This window comes from Paramisgurnus dabryanus, chromosome 3 (genome assembly GCF_030506205.2).
Source record: "Paramisgurnus dabryanus chromosome 3, PD_genome_1.1, whole genome shotgun sequence".
NCBI lineage: Eukaryota > Metazoa > Chordata > Actinopteri > Cypriniformes > Cobitidae > Paramisgurnus > Paramisgurnus dabryanus.
In genome coordinates this window covers 33,205,467-33,229,376 of record NC_133339.1, presented here as the reverse complement: position 1 = coordinate 33,229,376, position 23,910 = coordinate 33,205,467, and the positions used below count along the sequence as shown (strand labels likewise).

Here is a 23,910-nt window from a genome sequence, read left to right as displayed (position 1 = left end):
TATGTGGTTTTCTAAGTATGAGGCAATACCTGCTTTATCGATTTGCAGCCATAATATAATATTTATGACATAAAGTACATTAAAGTCTTTATGTACAAACACGAATCTCGACAAATTTTTCTTCAGGTTTAATTTCATGTCCACGACATCCACCTAGTGGCACTGCAATTTAAAAAATCGCATTTCGTCTCCAATCATTTTTGGACCTTGTCGTTTGCCGTTCTGAAAGCGTCCATAGCACCCACAGAGATGTTGGCAACGAAAAGCTAACCCGATCGAACTCACTGAAGCAAAGGACATTTGGCTTTTATTTAAATGTTTTTTTGATTATTAATGATGTGAAGATGACCTCAAATAATCCATCAGTTTTTCTTCTCATGGTTAACGGGCAAATCGAAGCAGCTAATGTGAGTTAGCATTGGTGTACACGTAAAGTAGCGAATGTTTTGTTAAATGTGTTTTTAAATCATTTTACTAGCTGTGTGTAAATATCTTTGACTTGGAATTAATGTAATAACTGCCGTATTTTGTCTATAGTTTCCAGAATATGATGACCTGTACTGCAAGTATTGTTTTGTGTATGGACACGATTGGGCGCCTACGTCAGTAAGTGACATCATATCATTGTGCGATTTTGTCATGCCAATATATTTGTAGTAAGTTTGTGCATCTTTTTTTCAAAATACAAAGGGGTTAGAAGAAGGAATATCTCAAATAACATCAAAGGGAAGTGGATCTCAGAATCTGGTGTGGAATTTCCCATTGGACATCACGTTTAAAAGCACCAATCCATTTGGCTGTAAGCATATCAAATTTTGGTTAAAAAGAAAATGTAATCTAAAATTTTAAAGTATATAAAATGCATAATTTCTTTATGGATGGCATGATAGATGTTTATTTTTCAGGGCCTCAAATTGTAGTTAGTGTGTATGGCCCGGATACCTTTGGGAATGACGTTGTCCGAGGATATGGAGCTGTGCACATCCCCTTCACTCCTGGAAAGTAAGATTCATATAATTTTTGCTATTAAAATATACAGATTCAGAGCATTAAACATGTCTTACAGATGATGCATAAATGCACTCTTGTTCTAGACACACCAAAACCATTCCCATGTTTGTTCCCGAGTCCACATCAAGACTGCAGAAGTTCACAAGGTTGTAAGCCATTGAAGTAATACTTAAATCAGATAAAATGAATGACTTTATGTACATGTTGTAATGTTCTTATCCACCCAACCCCTCTTTTAAAGATGTGGCTTTATGTCTAGATTTAATTTCCTGTTACTAAGATTTTATGGATGTGTAATGTATAATTAGTATGACACTCCCATATGTAAGCTCTTACTCTATGCCTGATAAACATGCAATGATATGCTCTCAATATAATGTCCTGTGCTCAGCTGGCTGATGGGAAGGCGTCCAGAGTTCACCGATCCCAAAGTTGTTGCCCAGGGAGAGGGAAGAGAAGGTAAGATTGCACACCCTTAGTGTAAACATGTAGTGTGGATCGTCAAACATGGCTCTCCTTTAATGGAGTGAAATTATGTTTCATTACTGATGCAGTTTTGTCTATTTGCAGTTACAAGGGTGCGCTCGCAAGGTTTCGTGACACTGCAGTTCAACATTATTACAAAGGACATGAAGAAGCTGGGTTACGACACTACTTCGGAGCATACACCCGCTCCAGGACCGACACGAACAGAGCAGACGTATGGAACGTAATCTCAACAGCAGAAAAAATGCTTTGTTTTATGTAGTTTTACACCTTTTTGTATTTATAGATGTTTTGCAAGTTTTAATAAACTGGTGACTTTATTTTTAAAAACCCATAAGTTAACATGTGACCCTAAATCAAGGCATCAAAATGACAGCATTAAAACACAGATCAGAAGTCATTGATACAATTTATTTTACCATTGCAGCTACACGTCCTTTATCACTCGCTGCGATTCAGATGGCAATAAACATCACACTCTTCAATGTGACTTTCCTACAAAACCATTACACAGAAATAAGGTACAGAGCAATATGTTACAATAGAACAGATGATAAATTATACTATACAGTTATAATGCCAACAAGTTGAGCACGTATCCATAAAAAGCAGCCTGCTCCCAGTAATATGAGACAGTTCAGTAATACACAGACACAATAACATGAAAAATAAAATGTGTTATGCATGTTCACATAGTTAGTCCTCCACGATAAATGCATAATGAGTACATGGTAACAGAAGACCGCGTGACGCATTTAAAACGGTAACAGCGAAACGAGACAGTCGAGACGAAATGAGCTAGATATTGTATGCATAATTGTGTACAGTGATGTTCACTAGCAGAGAGTCTTATATTGCAGGATTGTTGCCCGCTTAAACCGTCACATCCACCGAAAGCGCATTACACACATCTTAAAGCTCTCTCACCCGCCCTCCAAAATGCCTGAGAGTATGCCTGCAGGATATTGACCATCAACACACCCAGGCTAGGTCTGCTACAATGCTGCACATATGCAGCACAACCACAATATTTCCAGCAGAGGTCACTAGCTCACATGAAGAGTTAAAGAGTACTCGAACAGTAATCTGGTTTGATTAAAAAACACCAGGGATAGTTAAAATACTTGGGTAACGAATGAAGGATAAAGGTGTAGTCAAGAATTGAAAAACAACCACAGCTCTGCAGTTAACAGCAGCCATTGTCACTTTGGTAAGCTACTATTGGTGAGATGTTGACATCTTGTGCTTGACTGGCCGAACTAAAATCGAATGCATACGCACGACACACCAAAGCATAAACGTTCTCTCTTTATATTGATTGCCAAACGTGACAATTCATAGATGAATGAGATCAAGCCATTAACCGAAACAAAGGCATTCATGGAGTATGCCTTAAAAAAAAAAGATAAAATAGTCATTGAATAAAGGACTATGAAATTTCATTGACAGGTTTCCAGCTGCAACATTTATGAAACCTGACCCCCCTACACATCCTCAAATCATTTTAAATACCTAGTTAACCAATCACTCAACGTTTATGCAACCATTCACACCCCATCATTTTTTAATCGCAACCTCTCTCAGCATTTACTTTAACACTATAAGCAAGTTGGCTTTGTCATACAACAACGGTGAGCTCTCATATATGCTTGGGTTTTTCCCCAGATACATTAACATGACATTGGAAGCAGCGATTAGTGATACATTTGTCGATTATAACAGTAAGATGCGTTAGGACCTGAAGATATAATATATATATGTATGTATATAACATAAATGTAATCCTCCCGTTTCCCTTTGCCGTTCCTATTTTCCACACACATAAATTAAAAGTTAGTGAAATAATCACATTTCAGATTGTTTGATACTCACTGTGATTCTGAAAAAAAGGCAAGCGGATGAATTTTAATCATTAGTATGGATTAGCCGTCAGATATTGAAGGTCATGTGCAAACAACAGTGAGTCGTACTGAATCGAAATAACCCATTCACCCCATCAACAACTTCTTGGGATTGTAAAGCAGTAAAAAACAGGCTTCGGTATAAAAGTAGAGCCATATTATGATATGCAAACCAACTTCCCACCGTGCTTAAAAAACAAAAAGAAAAAAGATCAACTCTCCACTTCATTATGAAGTTCTTCTTTCAACGCATTAGGTCCGAAACCTTTCACACATGCAGTTCGGATATATCCCTCCCTCAGTCCTTAGCATTGTTTGTGCCATAGGTTGCTTGCACAGAAATGTTGCGTCTTACATCGGTCTTCCCAACGTGTCTCATGCTAAGGACTAACGGTGGGCCAACAGTCAAAACAAGGTAAATCAGAGCATGTGCAAAATCCCTGCTTAGAACATCAAAATCATTTCAATGTAAACGGATAGAGAGTCTCCAAACTGTGTCTACTTAAGCGTACTGTAAATACACATAGTGTATATGCACTGCGTAGAACATACAGGCTGTGCTGATTAAAAGGGTTAGCTGGATCTATTAATAAACTGCTAGAAATTAGAAAAAAATTAAGACAGCGGTACTCCTACTTTCAAGCTTTTGATAAGAAACGCAAGCGAGTTAAAAACGATCAGAACCCCTTTGAATGTGAGGTCGTCTTCGGCAGGAAATCTTACCTGTACACCGTATCACTTCAAGAAAATTTAGAAAAGCATACCAAATCACTGTATGGTACCTATCTGAGACAGGAAAGGGAATCGCCTGCCGATGTATAAACTGTAAACGTCACTGCTACTCCAAAAAGTCTCAAAATAGCACACCGGTCTGGGAAAGACATTAGACTACATTGTCTATACCATAGGAACAGGGGTGAGAAAAGGATTTGTGTGGGAGGCAGGCAGCCTATATTGTTCCTCAAATTAAGAATGGGTTGGTTGCGCCACCGTCTTGCGTCGCTGTGCCTGTGGGCTGCAGCCCCCCACTCATGAGTGTCTGGGGCATGGTCATGGGAATACCCATGCCTGGCATCATTGGGCCCATAGGCGCAAGAGGAGCCATCCCACCCACGGGTACCACTGGGACAGGGCCAGCTGGAGCCAGAGACGACAGTGGCAGGGGATCGTTGCTTATGAAGCTCTGACCGCTAATGCCCATCATGGGGCTGACTCTCATCTGGTTGAGGGTGGGTGGCTGCGGCTGGTTCACCTGGAAGGGGTTGACCTGAGCTGCGGCCGCAGTTACAGGGGCTGCTCCTAAGGATGAAAAGGTAGGAAAATACATGTGAGCGCACCGCATGTCAATCCAATGCATGTCTTGTAGGTGCATGGTATGGTGTTGAAAAATACCTGCTACGAGGAAGGGGTTGATGATGGGAGCTGGCTGTAGAGGTTTGCTGACCAGAGAATCCAGGTTAACGAGGGCTGCGTTGGGACCGAGGAAGGACTCGGGAGTTTTTCTGGTTGGCCCGCTGGGTACATCGAACAGGTCTGAACCCACAGAGAAGCTGCTCTGTGATGGCAGGGAAGTGCTCCCTCTGAATTCTCCTGCGAAACGGGATGACATCACATCATCTTTAATCGATATACAGAATCATGTGTTTAAATGTAGATATGTCAGGTTTAAAGGGGACTTTAAGATGTAAAATAAATCTTACATGTGTCAAGTTTTAGCTCAAAATACCATATAGAAAATTATAGCATGTTTAAATTGACACTTTGTAGATGTGCCCAAAAATGGGTTTTTGTGAGTGTCCTTTAAAATGCAAATGAGCTGATCTCTGCACTAAATAACAGTGTCATTGTTTGAAATAGCAGATTAAGGGGTGGTATTATACTCTTCTGACATCACAAGGGGAGACAAATTTCAAATTACCTATTTTTTCACATACTTGCAAAAAAAGGTTTACCAAAACCAAGTGACTGCGTTTTTATTTTTCACATTTTCTTGGTTGATACAAGCACTGGGGACCAAATTATAGCACTTAGACATGGAAAAAGTCACATTTTCATGATATGTCCCCTTAAGTACTTAAAAGGAAACTTCACCCATTTGCATTAAGCTTTGTAGTTAGAACCCCAGTCATGTTTTTGAATGGTCATGCATCATTGCCTGTGTTTCCCATGAGACAGGAGAAATACAGATTTCAGTTTTGCACTTCCTTCTTTCAATGTTGTAAAAATCATCATTTTGCATCATTGAAAGCAGGAAGTCCAATATCTTTGTTGAGGGGGTGAGACTACAAACACCCCTTTTCTCGGTCAAATAGGCACCAAATTCTAAATGTATGTTATATTTCGACTACAAATATGACACACTTTCATTAAAGATTTATGTTTCTACAGGTGAAATGCTCCTTTAATATATGTACCTGTCATTGCTGAGGAGCGAAGACTATCAAAATCAGAGAGGTCCTCCTTGGAAGTACCATTTGGTGTGGAGAAAAGATCAAAACTGCCTGTTGAGTCAAAGAAGAGAGCGTGTGAGATATCTGCATCACTTTAAATCATTTATGTATTTCTGGGATGGGGAGGTTGGGATTTAAAAAAAAATGAAAGCCTTTCCTTTTTCAATCAAAAAAGCCAAAGCTTCCTTACTCCTAAGTAATGATATATTTAAAACATTAACTAGTCTCGATTTTTGGATTTCTGAGCTTACCTGAGACAGGAACTTTGGGGCGGGTGGCAGGCATTGCGCCCCAGGGATCAGCAGCGGCAGGAGCCGGGGTCGACCCCCAGGGGTCACTGCTCTTCATAGGTGGAAGTGAGGAAGAGGCACTGGGAAGACCCCAAGGATCCACAGGGGCAGTTGGCTTTGGGCCAGCACCTACAATATATATGTATATATGATTCTTAATATTATGGTTTATTTGCGCTATGTTTTGAAGAAAACTATTAGGAGTTCAAATGTTGAGATGAAGCATGAGTTTAATTATTTTAATATTTTGAGATTACCAAATCAGTGTGACAGGTATTTCAAGTTTATGAAGGCTAAAAGCTGTAAAGTGACCCAATTAACTGCATTTTAGTTGACAGTTCTTGCCATTTCCACTAGAGAAAACGCATCCTGCCTTAGTGCTTCTCTCCATACTTTTACTGTTTAACCCTGAGATTATTTTAAGCTTCAGAATATGGGGCAGAGATTGACAGCGCTGGGTTGTAAGAGGTGTTTATTCTAGCAGTGCAGATCTGAATACCGAGTCTCTTTGTTTTGGCCACACTGGAATGCACAACTACAAGCCCAGCTGCATTACTGAGCCGCCACAAAAAGATACGTCCCAGTGTCATGTCATCATGAGACAGAGCCTGTGGGGGAAGGAGGTTCTCTATAAACCTGTGGTCTTCATGTTCAAGTATTGTTTAAAATGTAAACACATTGGAGGTGTGACAGTATTATGTAATCCCTCTGGTGCTCAAGAAAGCACGTTTAAAGTCAATAGTGACCGAATAAGCAGATGGTTAATGACTTTTAATGTAAATGTGATTTGGGAATCTATTATGCAATTGAACCAAGTGCTCTCATTGCTTCTTTAAGAACATGCTAATGAGATTAACAGCAGGGCGTTACAGCACACTGTTGTCAATGTGCTATTATTCGTCCATGGACAAATGTGAGCTCAGGTGCTGTGTCTGAAATGGCATACTGTGACAGTAGGTATTGAATTAGATTAAATACCTACTCATTGACCGTTAAAACAGTAGGTACTATAACAGTATGAATATGGATATTATGAATGAATTTAGACGTACTACATCCGCCATGTTGATACATCACGTGACATACGTTGTCATAAGAGCAAGTTAGTCATTAACTGGAATAATGTAAAAAAGCGCAATTTTATATATATGTGTGTGTGTGTGTGTGTGTGTGTGTGTGTGTGTGTGTGTGTGTGTGTGTGTGTGTGTGTGTGTGTGTGTGTATTTGCATTTGAATAGAGCGTTGCCACTTTTGGGAATTTTAAAAGAAAACAATGCCCCTCCATCTTCTTCATTGAATAAACCTGCGAATCACGGGATAGCAAAGTGTCCATCAAATGAACACCTCGGGATCTTGCCTTCAAGACAGGTACTTTTCATCCCACTGTTTTTCGAATACTAAGAAATCTGACATTTTATCTGTCTCCTGCTTTTCACCTACTAGGCCTATGTAGTATGGAAGTTGTCAGTTTCGGACATATACAGGGTGTTTGTGTCTGTGGGCTTACCATAGGGCTGCCAGGGGTCAGAGGCAGGGCCTGCTGCTGCAGCAGCTCCTGCTCCCCACGGGTCTGCCGCTTGATCGGCAGGGCCTTCCAGAACCGTGTCCATCAGATCCATCAGAGAAGACTGTGGAGGCTGCACACAGACATCATCAAAGATCAGAACCCAAAGCAACATAGCATCATCCAAAATAATCACACCGCTATATTAAACAAACACTTGGTAGCCGAATACTCACATAATGAGTCAAGTCCGCAAGACAAGAAAAGGAAAAAGAAGTTAATAAATGAGATTTTTTTTGAATATCCTTTTTGAAGATTGACACTGTATGCTTTAGTTTGTTCTTATGGAAAAAGAGCAGCATGAAGATTCTGTAAAACATCTCCCGTGTCATTTGGGTTTGAAACATTATAAACTTGGATGTGTTTTTTGAGAGCACCCGAGTCCTGCAAAAAAAAAGTTTATGGCACCATCATGGAGTGTGAACTTACATCTTTCTTCTTCTTGGACCCTTTAGTTCCACTGTTGTCCTTGCGGCTTTCTTCCAGAGCCATTTGTAGCCGTAGGTCATCCCCACGACGCATCCTTTCCTCCTGAAAACATACGAAAAATACACCAGTTAAATCAACATTAAGAAAACCTCATTTATTTCATCATAGCGTGAACTTAGTCCAGACAGCAGATTATCATGATTTCGTTGCACTGTTACCAGCATGATTCAATTGAATCATGGCCTATTAGTACTCTTAAAATTCTTTTATTATCGTTTCTTATGAGTCCTTGTTTTAGGATTTATATTTTGCCTTCTCTTACTGTACAGCACTTTGGTCTTGTGGCTGTTGTAAATGTGCTATAAATAAAGTAAACTTGAACTTAAACATTGAGCTACTGAAGCATGCAGAAATCCACAAGCATACACGAAATCAAAAAGTCAAACTGTTTGCAAACCAAGAGACACACCCAGAATTCTTTTTGCTTATCTGGGTCTTTTAAAGGGCAGAGCAGACAGGAAGTTGATTATGTAAAACTGTCACCTAGTCCCTATGTTTAGGTGGCAGTAAATAAGTTTTATTTATAACTTTTAAAGCTTCAACAGCAGTTATTACTAACAAAAGCTCTTAATATATAATCACTGTAGGGTTTTGACATGGATTTACACCTCCTGTAGTTCAACAGCATTGCGTAAGCAGCACAAAGGCCACGGGTTTGATTCCCAGGGAACACACATATTGATAAAATGCACTGTAATTCACTTTAAATATAATGTTTTTTTAATACTGAAGACCAATAGCAGAAAAAAAAGAAATAAAATATAAATCTGAAACTTAAACCTTAAAAGGAAATATTGTATAGAATGAATAATGAAAGAGGAAGCAGAAGAAACAGAAAGAATGAAGTTTACTCAACAAAATAACTTTAAATAAGCCTCATTGTAATCACTGATTGTAACGCTATGGTTCCCTTCAATGATCACAAAACTAGGACATCAGACAGTCACATGTAATTATGTAATTATTCTGAAATGACCCCTCGTGTACCTCAAGACCTATCAGGGAACTGACACACAGATAAACATGTGTTTAATACATTAACTGACAATAAAAATTAGGTAAATTAGGTACAGATCCTGGAAATTCAACCAAAACATTTCAGACGTCATTTAGTAATGCTTCATTTATTTATTATTCATTCAAGAAAGAAAATAATTGTATTTATTAAAAATATTTATGAAATATGGAAAAAATAGATAAACAATACAAAAAAAAATATGACCACTTTTGTCTGTAATAATTATACTGCAACACTGGTTAGTGAGTGTGACAGACACATGGGAGGTGTTGTGAGGTATGATCGGTGTCTGATAAGGTTACATTCAAATGTGTCAGTTCCTGAATCAGCTATTCAAAGTAGTTCTACCATCAAAGTGCACTTTTAAACTTAGAAAAACACTCATGTTTGCCCCATTACATTTTACTAAAATATACCAAAACTATTTTGCAATGTCAAATTCTTTCACTTTTGATGCATAAATGAATAGATTCTCATTTGGCGTTCACATTCTGACCACTAGATAGCATTCTTCTTATCTTTGAACTTAAACAGGACGTACTAGCAAAGGGGCATGCCACAAATCTTTTGCTAAGGTTTGCAATTTGTATAGCTGGGTTTCCATCCAAACATGAGGCGAATCTTTTCAAAATTTGTTAAAAAAGAAAACAGTAAATAAAACAAGGCACGCTTGGCACGAAAATAGAGACACAGGATTGCATAAAGTTACGATTTTATAGATTTACTAGCAGTGCAGCTTGTAATTGCCAAACTGAATGAAAAAGCAACATTTTTTGACAGCAACTAGCAGCAAGGGCATTGCAACGACATCGAGCCCCATATATGGTAAAGACAACTTCAGCGGAAACAGCTAGATGATCAGTAATGTGGGTTTAATGTTCGCTACGTCAGAATTTATTTTGCATATGCGTTTCCATCTTTCATTATTCGCATTAGGGATGCACCGATACCACTACTTTGGAATACGAGTATTTGCATTTCAGTACTTGCCGATACCGATACAGAGAACTTAATAAAAAACATGATTTAAATTTACAGGTAACAGCTTTAGTCATATAATTTAACAAAAAAAACAAGCGACTAGTTTTCCAGTTTGTTGTAAACTCTGCCTCTTTGGACAACACAAGAGGCATTAACCCCTTACACGCCGCTCAAACATAGACATTTCTCAGACCGTGGTATCGATCCCAGGTATTGGGGGACTTTTAACGAGTTCTTTAGAAAATGTGGTATCGAGGCCGATACCCAATACCAGTATCGGTATCGGTGCATCCCTAATTCGCATATACTCTTTTTTTTTGCACAAGTCAACAACCACCTCAAGGGAGCGTAAAAACTTTTTGATTTTAATCCAAATTTGGCATTTCCATCACTCGTTTTTGATGCAATCCTTAAAAGGTCACGTTCTTTCTGATCCCATTTTTTTTTTAATCCTAGTTAGTGTGTAATATTGCTATAATAGCATAAATAATACCTGTAAAATAATAAAGCTCAAAGTTCACTGCCAGGCGATATATTTTCTTTAAATTCACCTTTCAAAGCCTACATCAAATGGATGGTTTAGACTACAGCCCTATACTTCCTGCTTTAATGACGTCAATAGAACAGATTTTTGACTAAACTCCACCCACAGGAATACGTCAGTCACCAGCTAAGCTGCTATCGAATCACAACACACTAAACAAGCTACACAATCAGAACTCGGTACGTATTTCTGAAGGAGGGACTTAATAGAACAAGGAAGACATCCGCCCGTTTTTAGGGCAGTGAAAACGGCGCTATACAGATAAGTAAATTGGGTGAAAAATACCGCGTTTTTTACACATGAAACATGAACACGTTATATTGCGCACTGTAAACACAATCAAAGCTTCAAAAACACAGAAAGAACGGGACCTTTAAAAATGTGCATAAAATCAGTGTGATGGAAACATGGCTAATGACAGCTTTCCTAAAATAATATCCTATTATATTCCCAAAGTAGGAAACATCACAATAAATCACCTTGCTTTAAAGTATTACAACACCGCAATGTGTCATGAGACCTATCGTACTGCAAGATTCTTGCCAATACAAAGCCCTAAAAGCCAACAATATTTATTAGTTGATGCTAGATGTGGTTTGCACTAAATATAAAACTAAACTGTAAGTATTAACAAAGCTGTCCACATAGAAGTGACAGTCTAGTGTTAGAGATTTCACATTGCAGACAGCTTTACGGGTTGACACATTATTAACATTCCAGTGTATACGTCATACCGCCCAGTACAGCTCATTAGCAGAGTCAACAGTGGGCCAACAGAAATGTAGGAAGTGCCTATTTACCATCACCCACCAGCCTTGCTTTTTCATTTGGAAATTTATCACAGATGTCAGTGTGCACACACCTCCTACATGTTATTCTTTAAACAGCAATGGCTGACATACCCCAAGCATCATTTGACATTATACTGTATCAGCATCTTTTTTTAAGATGTGCGATTTGTTGGTTTAAAATCACAAGGCAGTTTTGTGGGCTCCCACATCAACACCCAACAACCATTTTGGTCGCTTAACTTTAAATAGAAAAGGACAAACAAGCAATTGTGTGTAAATGCAAAAGACAGCAAAAGAGCAAACAAAAAATTTAGTTGCCTTACACATAATGGTTTACCTTAGAAATTTACATGTAAGTGTGATAAAAGCTGCATTCAAATCTTACCGTTCCTGAATCAGCTATTCAAAGTAAATCATTTAAGTACACATCTGAACCTAGTGTTGTAGTCAAGACCACCTAAACCGAGACCAAGTCAAGACCAAGACCAGTGCAAGTCACTGCATTAAAACACTTATGATAAAATGTGGAATATGCATATGATTAGGCACTTCTTGTCTGTGCGTGTGTGTGTGCCATCAGAGAAGTTGATAAAAAATCCAAGGCATATGTGGGAATTTATCTTTGTCTATAAGCAAATAAAAGTGAACAAACACTAAAGAGCTGAAATCAACTTGACCATTTAATCTGAACTGTCTTTCCATGGCTTGCCATCCACTTAACACAAAGTAATAAAATTAGAAAAATTGTCATTGGGAGAAACTTAAGCAATGCTTAAACAATGCCAACATCTTAACCTGAATAAACTGCATAAAATTAATGATAAAAATAAATTTGTGATATGCACTGCAAAAAATGATTTTCAAGAAAAAAAAATCTTAGTATTTTTGTCTGGTTTTCAGTAAAAATATTTACAAATTCTTAAATTAAGATGCTTTTTCTTGATGAGCAAAACTACCCAAAAAAATAAGTCTAGTTTTTACAGCAAAAATATCAAATTTAAGTGATTTTGTGAATAAAACAAGCAAAAAAATCTGCCAATGGGGTAAGAAAAAAATCTTGAACCTTTTTCTTAAATTCAAGAAAAATTCAAGAAAAAACTGCTTACCGCATCGGCAGATTTTTTTGCCTGTTTTTTTTTTTTTTCAAAAAATCACTTACATTTGATCTTTTTGCTCTAAAAACTAGACTTTTTTTCTTGGGTCATTTTGTTCATCAAGAAAAACATCTTAATTTAAGAATTTTTAGATATTTTTACCGAAAACAAGACAAAAATTCTAAGAATTTTTTCTTGAAAATATCTTTTGCAGTGTGCATCAGCTGTGGTCTTGACCAGTCTTGAAATAAAATTCCGAGTCCTCTTTGTCCGAGACGGAGTAAAAATGCGGTCGATTCCAAGACGAGACCAAGACTTTTAAAAAGTGGTCTTGAGACGGAGACCGGTCTCGAGAACTACAACACTATCTGAACCTTTAGAAAAATGCTTATGGTGGTGTTGGCACGTGATGACGAATATAACCTCAAACAATACACTACCAAATGCCACTCCTAGAAATTCCACAAATATTATATCTATTTTTATATAGTTTTGATGCAATAAAGGACAACTTTATTCTGCAGTCACTGTGGGCAGAGATTCGGTAATGTGATCCATTAGAGCAAGTTACAATACAATTTTATCTGTACAGTGTTCCCACAAATGAAGACAACAGCTATGTCTATTGAATAATAGCTGTTCAGTCTGTAGTCCTAAACCCCCACCCAAAATTTGCATTTGAAAATCATGGATTCCCTTAGGAATTTCCTGTGGGTTTTAGATTGTCTGTTTTAATTTCAGAGTGAAATAAAGCCTGTGGTTGACATTATATAAAGAGACTTTGACGTTTCGCTCATACATAAATTACAGTACACAGCTTACCAACCCCACATGCTGAATTGGCCAAAAAAGGTGACGGTGACTAACTTGAGTCGACAGTGCACGACGAATAAACCAGCCTGGCGGATGATTGTCAGGTAAGTGTGTATCTAACTTCATGACAAATTATTTCTACAAGCATAGACAGTATAGGTGACATTTCGTAAAACAATATACCGTACCTGCTCAGCAGCTTCTCGACTCATAGCAAGAGCCAGCTGCAACTGTAGCTCCTCCTCACCGCTGGTCTGAGGCCTGGCTTGCTCCAACTCTGAATTCGCGTTGGGGGACGTGGCTGAAACACAGACGCATGACATTATCATCAAGTACTGCAACCACACCCATATGGGTTGTCTTAAGGCTGGGCTCTTCCCTTCTGAATCAATGACCACATATAAAAACTACAGATGAGGAACAATAAGCTGAACGAGTTTTATGAGTTACTAGGTTAATACTCATAATCTCATAGCCGGAGAACTATGCTAAACGTTCAAGGAATGCTATTGTTCTTATCAGTCGATATGCTGAATGAAAACTGCAAAACAATTTATTGGTGTAGAGCTTAAGAAAGGGGAGAACTATTTCCTTCAAAGATATCGAAAAATAAAGATTTAACTGGATGGAGGCAGGGACTGTGTGGGACACATACAGAATGATGCATGCTGGGTAAGTCACAACAGGCCGCTAGCACTGTTATTATAGGCTTGTGGTGGCTAAATCAGTGGATGATGGTGTTTCTTCTTACACTGATTGGATTAGGATGAACCATGCGTTTAGTAAACAGAAGCACCAGCAGCCAGCTCAAGAGCACATGGGAGTAATCACAGGCCGCTGAAAGCCAAGCAACTTGCAAAAAGCAGTTCAAACAAGGTCAGAAGCAATACAGTTGCACATATTTGCAATGCATCTGCCAACAGAAGTAGACTGGGTTAGCGTTCTGATGTTTTAAGCCTACTTTATTAGACAGTCTTGCTGTAAGCGGCGCCATCAATCAATAGATTGCCCGGCTGTGATCTATACGGTCTTTGACAGCCATTAGGCCTTGTCTTGATGCATTGCTTCCATAATGATCAGAAAGATGCGACTCAAAACCCCCGGTGCCTTGAGAAATCCAAGAGTTTCCCGTATTCAAACCCAGAGGGACCGGACTACAAAATACAACTAAAGGGCTTGATTCTGTGGGAACAGATGTGGAGGCGGGGAAGAGCCATGGGGTGGGGTTTCCTGAGACCATTGATGACATCACAAGTGCCAGCAGTCCACGCCACCCTTAATAGGTTAAAGTGGAAATGTGACTCATTCGTGAACTGAATTTGATATATGCTGACACCAAGGCTGTGAATAATTATTAACATATTAAACAACTGTTGGACATTATACAACTACATTAATAAACACACAGCATGATGGTATATACTTGTACATCACATTTTGAAAGTCACATAAGTTTCAAAACATGGCTGAATGAAGTTAATGTTCAAAATATTTTAACATCACCAGTTTTTACCCTAGATTTAGAAAAATTACTATTGTAATTATTGTACTTTCTATTGAAGTAAAAATCATAGATTGAGCACAGATTTTAAGCACATAAGCACTAAATAAAAACTTAAAAATGACATAGGAAAGTACTTTAGCTGCATTAGGTCGGCTGGATAAAGGCATCCAGAATCTATTTAAAACACAGGTCAAGCTCTTTGCTTGGCTAAAGGACACAGCGAATTAAACCGATAACCGAAACCGGTCTAATATATAGCCACAAACTAAAAAAGGGACTAAAGGAAAACATCAGGCATTCACTGTGCAGCTGTATTTCCTCATAGTTAGATGCACGTGTTAACATCTTACAATGTTAACATTTTATCTGCATGATAGTAAGAACATCTTCGTTTAGAGCTTAAATCAACAACCAAAGGAAATTTTCACAATGTTTTGGACATGGAGCAAACACACACACACACACACACATAGGAAACAATGCAAATTTTGACATCTGCACAAGACTTTATCTGCAGTGTTTTCTAATTTAGAAACTAGAGAGGTTTTTCAAGACATTTCCGTCAGCAGATCAGTAGCTTTTCTAGTCATCACACTAACCTACTTGTTGTTGACATCATCTGGGTAGTTGATTAATGCCACTGGGACATGGCATTTAAATTCGATATCAACTTACATTTTAGGCATTTTAGGAAAATGCATTGTTATAAGTAAAATTCATATAATCTGACAATGAATTTTAAAATATACTTAGAAAACAATCACCTGATAGTTTCACTAACTAATTTACTAGTACAGCAGTATGACAAATGATATTTAAAAGCACTACTCCTGTCCTGAAAATCACTGGAATGCAGTTTAGCACTTAAAGGATGTTTACACCTGGTATTAAGATGCGTTTTGTTCCATTGGATCAGAAGTGGGCAATGCAAAATACAGGTGTAAACAGGGTGTGAAACATTTTGAGTTCATCCACTGTTGACCACATTTAGGGGTAGTCAAAAAATGCATTCGACCGGATTGCCACGTGCATGTGGTCGAATGTGTTCGAGCAGCAACATAAGACCACTTACTCGCCGACTTTTGATTTAATGTGACGTACCGAGCACTAGGGATGCTCTGATGGATTGGCCGCAGATCAGCATCGGTTGATTATTGCATTAAATGACTTGATCAGTACTTGCTAAATTTGCCAATCTCACGAATCAAACTTTTTGTTTACTTTTGTCATTATGGGCTCCTGAATGCGGCCTCAATTGTAGACCATTTTCACAACCCGTTGCTCATGTGCGACCTGCTAATTTGGATTCTCTATCATCATGTATTTTCTATGAAGACGTGCTCCGGTCCTAACAGCGTGATGCGTCTTCGCGCCCCCATCAAACTGTGTATACAACACAAATATCGCGGACATTGAAAAGGTCAGGAGGCCTTTCTGTGTGCTGTTTGCATGTTCTCCCCATATCAGCGTGGGATTACTCCAGGTACTTCGATTTCCTCCCACAGTCCAAAGACATGCAGGTTAGGTGAATTGGAGATGTCAGATTGCCCTTCACTTAACTTATTTATACATTAACCGGTTCTCACCATAAAAAAAAATATAGCCATTGATGCTGGAATGGTATTAATTATAAAAAATAAATGTTATCTGCCACTTTAAATGGACAATGAAAGTCAAACTGATGAGTCACATCACTCCTGTGACAGATTACAAATCCTAAACAGCAACAAATCATAATTTACTCTCAAAAAATATATACTTTCTATTTATAAAACAGCTGCTTTTAATTTCAGTCAATTGGCAAGCCAACAAAACATCTACGGTGTTGTGTGGTCCTAACGTTATTTTTAGTCAGACGAAGTGCGAATAACATTAAACTGAGAGCCCATTTACACATTCTGGAAAAACAATTCCAGGAAACCTTCTGAGGAATGCAAAACACTTTCCTGTTACCATATCTACTTTTCTTCTAATTGTCTGTTATTCCATCGTGTTATTAATCCTTTACACACGTTTTAAGCACAACTTGTATCTATAAAATATTTCTCCACATACACTTTCAGCATATTCTTTGCACACACTTGCAAAATAGTGCAAATGCAGCCTACGAGAGAAATGATGCAGAAAGAACAATGATATTAAGAAAAAACCCTCATTATTAGATTTTGAACCCTAAAATTACATGGATCTACCCTCAAATAATCTATAAAAATTATTTTATATTGCATGAAATACAGAGGACATTAGCAGCTTCCTCACTGAAGCAGGGCAGAGCAAAAGACCTCAGGGAGTTTAGGAATTTTGTCTTCCTGTAACAAACTCAGGGGCGGGATATTGAAGGCATACAGCTGTCCGGGGCAGATATACAGCCACTCAATGCAGCAGGGATGCATAACAGAGGATGTGTCTCCTGCTGAGTAACAGCACACATGCAGTTTCCCGGTCTGCAGCTTCAAGAATTTACCCTCTGCACTCAACGCTCCAGGTGTGCAGAGTCGCTCTCTTATGCTCTCTGAATGAATTAACCCAAGTTGACTTTTACAACCACACGGGCCGAAATCTAACTGTTGCTTTAACAGCAACATTTATAAAATGAATAGATCAGCAGGCTACCAACCTCTTATTGTTGATAGAAGGCCTAATATGGTGCTAGGGAATAATGTAACCTTTCACAAGATTAAAAAAACAACTTTCACAGCTAGCTGAAACAACTTACATCCATGATATGACGCCGGTGATCCCTCCGACTTGCCGTACTCCTCCGAGTAGCTAGTGGAAAGGTTCGGCTGGCTGGAGCCACGGCCAAAGCTAATCTGAGTGCTGCTACCCACGCTGGTGGCGACCTGTGCCATGCGCTCTTTAGTCTTAAGGGCCTGAGAACGTTCACCCTTCAGGCGGTCATCATCCTTGAGCAGCACCACCAGCTGCTTAGACTTCTCTCTGACGTTGATGCCCTGGTCTTTGCCATCCCGATCAATATACTGGAAGTCTTTGAGTGTCTGAATAGCAAAGATGTTCTCTTTACACTGCAGGGCCACTCGTTCAGAGCCCGTTTTGATCAGGTAGTCCAGCAGCGTCAGGGCTTTGTATACATGTCGCCAGTTCTTGCCGTGGTCATTGAGCCTCTTCCAAATCATGCTCATTATCTCCGAAAAGGCCACCACATTGTAAGTGAGGTCTGCAATCTCTGACATCAGAGAACTGGATGGACCCCATGGGTCATTGGAAGTCGCTTCTCTGACCTTCTTCTCTGGCTCAGAATAGTTATTAACCACATTTTTCATTTGTCTCCGAATGGTAGAGCTTGGCATGTTGGTGTGTAGTGTTAAAATCCTTAAGCTGAAATTAAAAACTCAGTTCTGTTTTTCCTTAAAAAACTTCTGTTGTGCAATGGTTTGAATGCGTGTTCTCCTTTTGAACAGTTTCTCTGTGTTATTCCGTGCCTGCTAAAACCATTTCCACATAGTGAAGAGAGACAGCTCGATGAATTCCTCCATTACCTGAAACACAAAACCAAAATGTCAGAAAGAAAATGAAACGATTAAAACAAAGCCAATGCACAATTTCAATATAGTGAACATCAAAGGGCATTACTTTGATCTTTAATCTACCCTTAAAGTATTCACATGGTGAATCATACATAACTTTAATGGTCCAAACCCAGTTCCTTGTGTAAAATCCAACACTCAGATAAAGAAAAATGAATCATAGGTGTAGACGTTTATCACCCATTGAGTAAAACGTAACTATGTACATACAAACGGGTGACTGAGTATCTGATTGGTTCCTATTACTCATCTTTACGGTAACAAAATACTCTGCCGGCATGTGGTAAGACATCTTATTTCCCAAAAGTAATTGCACCATACTGCGCTTTCCATTACAGCACGGCACGTAAACTCAGCCACTATCCTTGACTAAAAGTGATTCAGTTGTGTCTAGTATGGTTTAACAGTCCTTACAATGCTGTGTTGTGTATAAAACTAGCCTGCTGCTCAGTGAATGACATGCTTAAAACATATAGGAAAGCATCAGAGTTCTACAAAACATGCATTTCCTGTCCCGAGCATGCTGGGATGCTGCAATTGCCTACAAAACATCTCAGCCCATCCCATAAATTCATTAAAAGCCACTGAAATGTGACTCCTGCTCTCCTGTGGAGCAGCCAATAGAGCCATGCTTTCCAAGCAACCCCCACTGCCTCTCGCCCAAGTCTGCATACACATGAATGCAGCCACGGCCTAATGAAACATCTGCTGCTTTAATGACCGATTCAGGCTCAGCACATCAAGAGGAAGAGAGGGGCAACTGTATCACCACCGGAACAAAGCTCCAGTGACCCTCACTGTGACGGGGGCCCAGGAAGCCAGCACACAGGCCGGGTCTGTGTAAGGATCCAGGGCAGGCAGTGGTCTCCTCCATACTAAAGAACAGGTCTGGCAAAGCCCTGCCAATTTCAAGGAGTCTCAATGATCGGTGTTGAAGCCGAGCCAGAGACCGAGCATAGCAAGTTCTGTGAGAAGCACTGGCTTTATTCTGATATTGATCTCTCTGTCCGCCGAGAAACAGGAACTGACAAGGTTTTGATTTTTAGGCGACATAAAACCTGCCTGGGAACTGGACAGAATCAATACTTTAGGATACTCGCATACACACAATTCTTCGAAAATGTGAATGCAACAGATTGCGAGTGTGGTCCACAATACACAGTTTTGAGAAAACACATCAATCGCAATAAATGGAAATGCTGCTTAAACGTATTTTCAGAAATCACACATTTATCAACATCAGATCACGAGAAAGTGCTTCATTATTCTGAGAACTGTTGAATATATCCTTGAAATGGCCTTTAACATTAATACCATATATTTGGCTCTTTAACAGCAAAGTGGATACAATAAAGATTTTTTTAGCATTTTTAATTAAAAAATACTGTCAGATTTTTAGATTTACTTTAAGCTGTTGCTTAAACTCATTCACCAACTATTCCAATGATCTAAAAACAACTCAATACTAGTTATATTTTTGTGCTACAGTAAAAACGTTAACTAATAACCGTAAAAATAAAATTGCTTTAGCAGTTTAGCACATATATTTATGCATCTGGCAGATACTTTAATTAAAAGCGACTTTACAAGGTATACATTTTTTGCAGTATGTGTGTTCCCTGGGTTGCTAAGGCTCTACCACTAATCTAAGCAGAAGCACTGTTAAATAATGGGCAATTTCAGGGCCTGTTTACACGAGAACGCTCGAGGGTGAAAACTTAAAAATGTTTTATTGGATGTGCCTTTCATTTACACGGCGACAATGTTTTGGGGGCATAAAAACGAAAAAAAAGTGAAACCACCCTCCAGAGTGGAAATCTTAAAAACGATCTACCGTCGCATTCTCGTCTAAAGGGTAAAAACGCAAAAGTCTGCTCACGGTGGCTCTCGTTGTGTACTGCATCAGTTCAGGAAAATAACAACAAACATGTCGGATTTAGCGATCGACGGATATGAATTTTTTTGTGCCGATACCGATTTTTGTTTCATCAGCCTTAGCTGATGACCGATACAGGCTGCCGATTTTCTTGAGCCGATATTTGGAGCCAATACTGCTTTTGCTCACTCAATTTACATCACAAAAATGACACGATGATGAGGCCAAATGTTACAAGTCTCAATTTAAAAAAGTAACATTTATTGAACTTAAAAAAAACCTATATTTAACAAATAGTAAAAACAGGTGAGGGTGCTATGGAACCATGAACTGCGCTCTCCACAATGACGAGGAACTATCAGCAAAAGACATTGATTTCTAGCACTTTACTACTACAAATACATATAGAGATGAAAAATAAAAACTCGCTTTGTGCAGCTATGATCAGCTGTTAGGCCGAGCTTTCGATGTTGTCATGGAAAGGTTGGTTGTTTTTAGTCACATGACCTGCAATCGCTTGCGGCTTCCAGCACTCTGTCTGTAAATAATGCCGGAAAAAATCGGCGAACACAGCAGCCACATATCCGCCGATGCCGATAGACATAAAACTCGCAAATATCGACCCGATATATCGGCCGGCCGATATATAGGTCTATCACTAGTCGTATTATTTCCATACGTCGGACCTTCAAGTTGCCATAGCAGCTCTGATAAACATACAGGAGTCTTTCCAGCAGTTGTACAAAATATTCACAGCTAGTATTACGGATCTGAGAAGGCGCATTAATTACCTACATCAAATTGTTGATGTGCCAATTCATCTTAGGCAAACCAAAAGGCTTTGGACAAGACCTGGGAGAACCAGGAGGAAGGTTGTACGTAGGCACATGGACTTGGTGTTGTTGTGTGTCAGTGCTTCACATTGCCACCTAGCCGCCTGGAGTGCATACTACATCAAATATCACACACTTTTGCGTCACCATATGCACGCAGATTTCCCCTTCAAAACACTCGTATAAACGAGGAATAAAAAGTAATAACACAACGCCACTTTTGCGTTTTCTTTTCAGATCGTTTTTCATGTAAACATAGCCTCAGGCACATGTCAACCTTAGCATAAAAACTTTTTAACCATACTATGATACTCATATGTCAATATTTTGTGTTTTAAACTAAACATCTAAAACAGAAAACATGAGTATAGACTGCTATTTTTCTGCTGTCTGGACATTAGAAAAATATAAACAAATGGGTTCAATATATTGGTGATGAATGCATTCGCTGAGAAGAATTTACATTTCAAGTTTTGACTGCAAATGTTACACCCATAATGCTTGAATTGCTCTAATGCTTATCTAAATAAAGGCACAAACGCTTAATAAAAACAGAACACAATACACAAGCTAAGCAAAGGCGAGTAACAATAACAGTAAAGATGATTTAAAGTATCATTCATTACAACTAACAAACATGTAGTACCAAATGACCTTGCAGCAGCTCATAGCTGATGTGACCTATTCCTCCATCATCTAAAATGCAAGTCCACAGGCCACGCCAATCCATGACACACATGCAACGAATACTAATCCATCTTAGAGAAATGCATAAGAAAAGAAAGTTCTGCACCGCTGTGAAGGACAATTTTCCCTGATATGACTCAATCCTGACAAAAGAAAGCTGCATGCATGTGTCAACATGTTTCGCATCTATACGGATTCATTGTGGAGGTACTAGAGAAGGGTGTGTGGAGATAATCCAGCAGCAAGAAAAGACTTGCATGATTAAACTGTAGCACCATGGTCCAAAATATATCAGATAAAAAAGTCATCATTAGGATTATATGGGAAAACGTACACATTTATTACAGAACTTAGGTCCTCTGCAACAGCGCTTTATAATGAATTCATGAGCACTGCACACTGCTCCCAGGTAAACAAGCTGGTTATGCCACTTTGAATGCTAAATGATATAAAGTGTGTCCTGCTAATATAATACTGAAGATATCATGCAGAGTATTCAGTGTAATGTCAATTGTGTCATGCTTGATTCAATCAGTAAGTAAAGATGTGAAAAATATGCTAGATAAATCTGTAACGTTAGTTGAGTTGTTAAATAAAGACATGATCTTCTCTAAAGGGAACATCTCTCTTTCTCAGCTGTCCTCCAGAGACCTGCTTGTCTAATTAGAGAAAGCAAAACAGTAAAAGATGCAGTTGCATAGCTGCAAAAGCAATAGACAATGATCTTTTATTCACGGGTGTGTCCTCCAACAGATCGGACAGCATTATGGATGCAGTGTCCACGCTGTATCGGTATCAACATTATTTCCAGTAAAGATTTATTCAGCGATCAGCTGAATACCAGTGCAGGCTTTTGTGACGTGCCAACCGTAGCGTCGACAAAACAAACTGGTCAAACCACAAATCCAAAAGTTTAACAAAGGATGTGTGATTACACAATAATCTTACAGAGACACATAAAACAAAACTAATCCAGAAACAGAATCAATAAAAGTGAACATGAGGTATAAATACCATGCACATGCAATAAACCAACCAAAGTATAATCATAAAAGCTATAATAGACGGACGAGATGCGTTTACAGTTCATACACTACGTTAACAAGACATTCACGACTAAACTAATTTCCTTTTGTGTGTATGTTTTACAATACAGTGCAATATTACTGTAACAGCAACAAAACAGACTTGTTAAAAAAACCAGGCCGGTAAGATTAATTAAAATATCAAGCTAAGTTTATAGCACGCTAGCAATACTACGTCAAAAATGTCATGTTACAAACCAACATGTAAATAATATCATAAGTGTAACGTTAAATGTGTACGTTAAAAACGTAGTTACATCGGGAGCTAACCAAACGTTTCCTACAACTTGCTAACTAACTTAGCAGGCTACACAAACCTCGATGAAAGTTTACTCAACTGTGAACTTTAAAAAAACTATTTTGTACAACTAGTACAACGTCGTTTACAATGTTGTACAAGTTGCGTGTCCGAAAGTGTGTTTTTAATGTTTTATTTGAAGATACACGGATTATTTAAGAGGCACAAAGTGAGTTTGACTATTAGCCGCTCAGGCTAGCCAAATGTTGCTATGCTCCGACTAACTTGATAGTTTAACCAAATGTTGCTTCAATTTTACACAGACCTCCAACAAAATTCAACTTTACCAAACCCGGTTACTTTCAAAAATAAGTTTACGCAATTATGTTCAACTTTAAGCCGAAATATGCGTGGTCCTCGGTGGAGATATCGCCACACTGAGATAAGCGACTAGAAAACAAAAACAGTAACTTACCAAACCTCCCGTGGTGATGATAACCGGCATAAGTACAAACTTAACGTTTAAGAGAACTACAAAGTTTATTTTGTAAGAAACAACCGAGATCGGTGATATGTTGGTGTGTGCGTTAGTGTTAGTGCGCTGGGCTTGTGTGTGACACCCACACCGTTCAACATGGCGATCTGACTGCACATTCATTCTCCTCAGGAGGGGCGAGACAAGCCAAAGGGTGTGACCAAAGTCACTA

The 23,910-nt window shown here is 38.7% G+C and overlaps 2 protein-coding genes across 4 annotated transcripts; one reads left to right on the top strand and one right to left on the bottom strand.

Moving 5' to 3' along the window:
- The first annotated feature begins 215 nt into the window (after positions 1-215).
- On the top strand, positions 216-1,771 carry b9d1 (B9 protein domain 1). The gene is made up of 7 exons (XM_065265989.2): positions 216-407; positions 538-606; positions 691-799; positions 906-1,002; positions 1,095-1,157; positions 1,403-1,470; positions 1,582-1,771. The coding sequence occupies exons 1-7, from the start codon at positions 345-347 to the stop codon at positions 1,722-1,724; spliced, it is 612 nt and encodes a 203-aa protein (XP_065122061.1). The 5' UTR covers positions 216-344; the 3' UTR covers positions 1,725-1,771.
- Positions 1,772-1,894: 123 nt separating this feature from the next.
- Positions 1,895-23,866, bottom strand: epn2 (epsin 2). 3 transcript variants are annotated; one of them, XM_065255454.2, is made up of 9 exons: positions 23,679-23,866; positions 17,653-18,436; positions 13,621-13,733; positions 8,132-8,233; positions 7,646-7,766; positions 6,100-6,267; positions 5,813-5,899; positions 4,791-4,988; positions 1,895-4,697 (listed from the first exon to the last, which is right to left on the bottom strand). In XM_065255454.2, the coding sequence occupies exons 2-9, from the start codon at positions 18,245-18,247 to the stop codon at positions 4,360-4,362; spliced, it is 1,722 nt and encodes a 573-aa protein (XP_065111526.2). In that variant the 5' UTR covers positions 18,248-18,436; positions 23,679-23,866; the 3' UTR covers positions 1,895-4,359. The 3 variants fall into 3 exon arrangements, with proteins under 3 accessions (XP_065111526.2, XP_065111524.2, XP_065111525.2); XM_065255452.2 differs by having other exon boundaries at positions 7,646-7,775; positions 23,679-23,865; XM_065255453.2 differs by lacking the exon at positions 23,679-23,866 and adding an exon at positions 21,848-21,962 and having other exon boundaries at positions 7,646-7,775.
- Between the last annotated feature and the right edge of the window lie 44 nt (positions 23,867-23,910).

Excerpts from the sequence above, each read along its gene's own strand:
- b9d1 (XM_065265989.2), top strand. The coding sequence starts at position 345 with ATGACCTCAAATAATCCATCAGTTTTTCTTCTCATGGTTAACGGGCAA. Across the intron at positions 607-690 it reads ACGATTGGGCGCCTACGTCA|GGGTTAGAAGAAGGAATATC; the intron begins GTAAGTGACATC and ends CAAAATACAAAG. Across the intron at positions 1,003-1,094 it reads ATCCCCTTCACTCCTGGAAA|ACACACCAAAACCATTCCCA; the intron begins GTAAGATTCATA and ends CTCTTGTTCTAG.
- epn2 (XM_065255452.2), bottom strand. The coding sequence starts at position 18,247 with ATGCCAAGCTCTACCATTCGGAGACAAATGAAAAATGTGGTTAATAAC. Across the intron at positions 13,734-17,652 it reads ACCGGCGTCATATCATGGAT|CCACGTCCCCCAACGCGAAT; the intron begins GTAAGTTGTTTC and ends TCTGTGTTTCAG. Across the intron at positions 5,900-6,099 it reads CCCCAAAGTTCCTGTCTCAG|GCAGTTTTGATCTTTTCTCC; the intron begins GTAAGCTCAGAA and ends TTGACTCAACAG.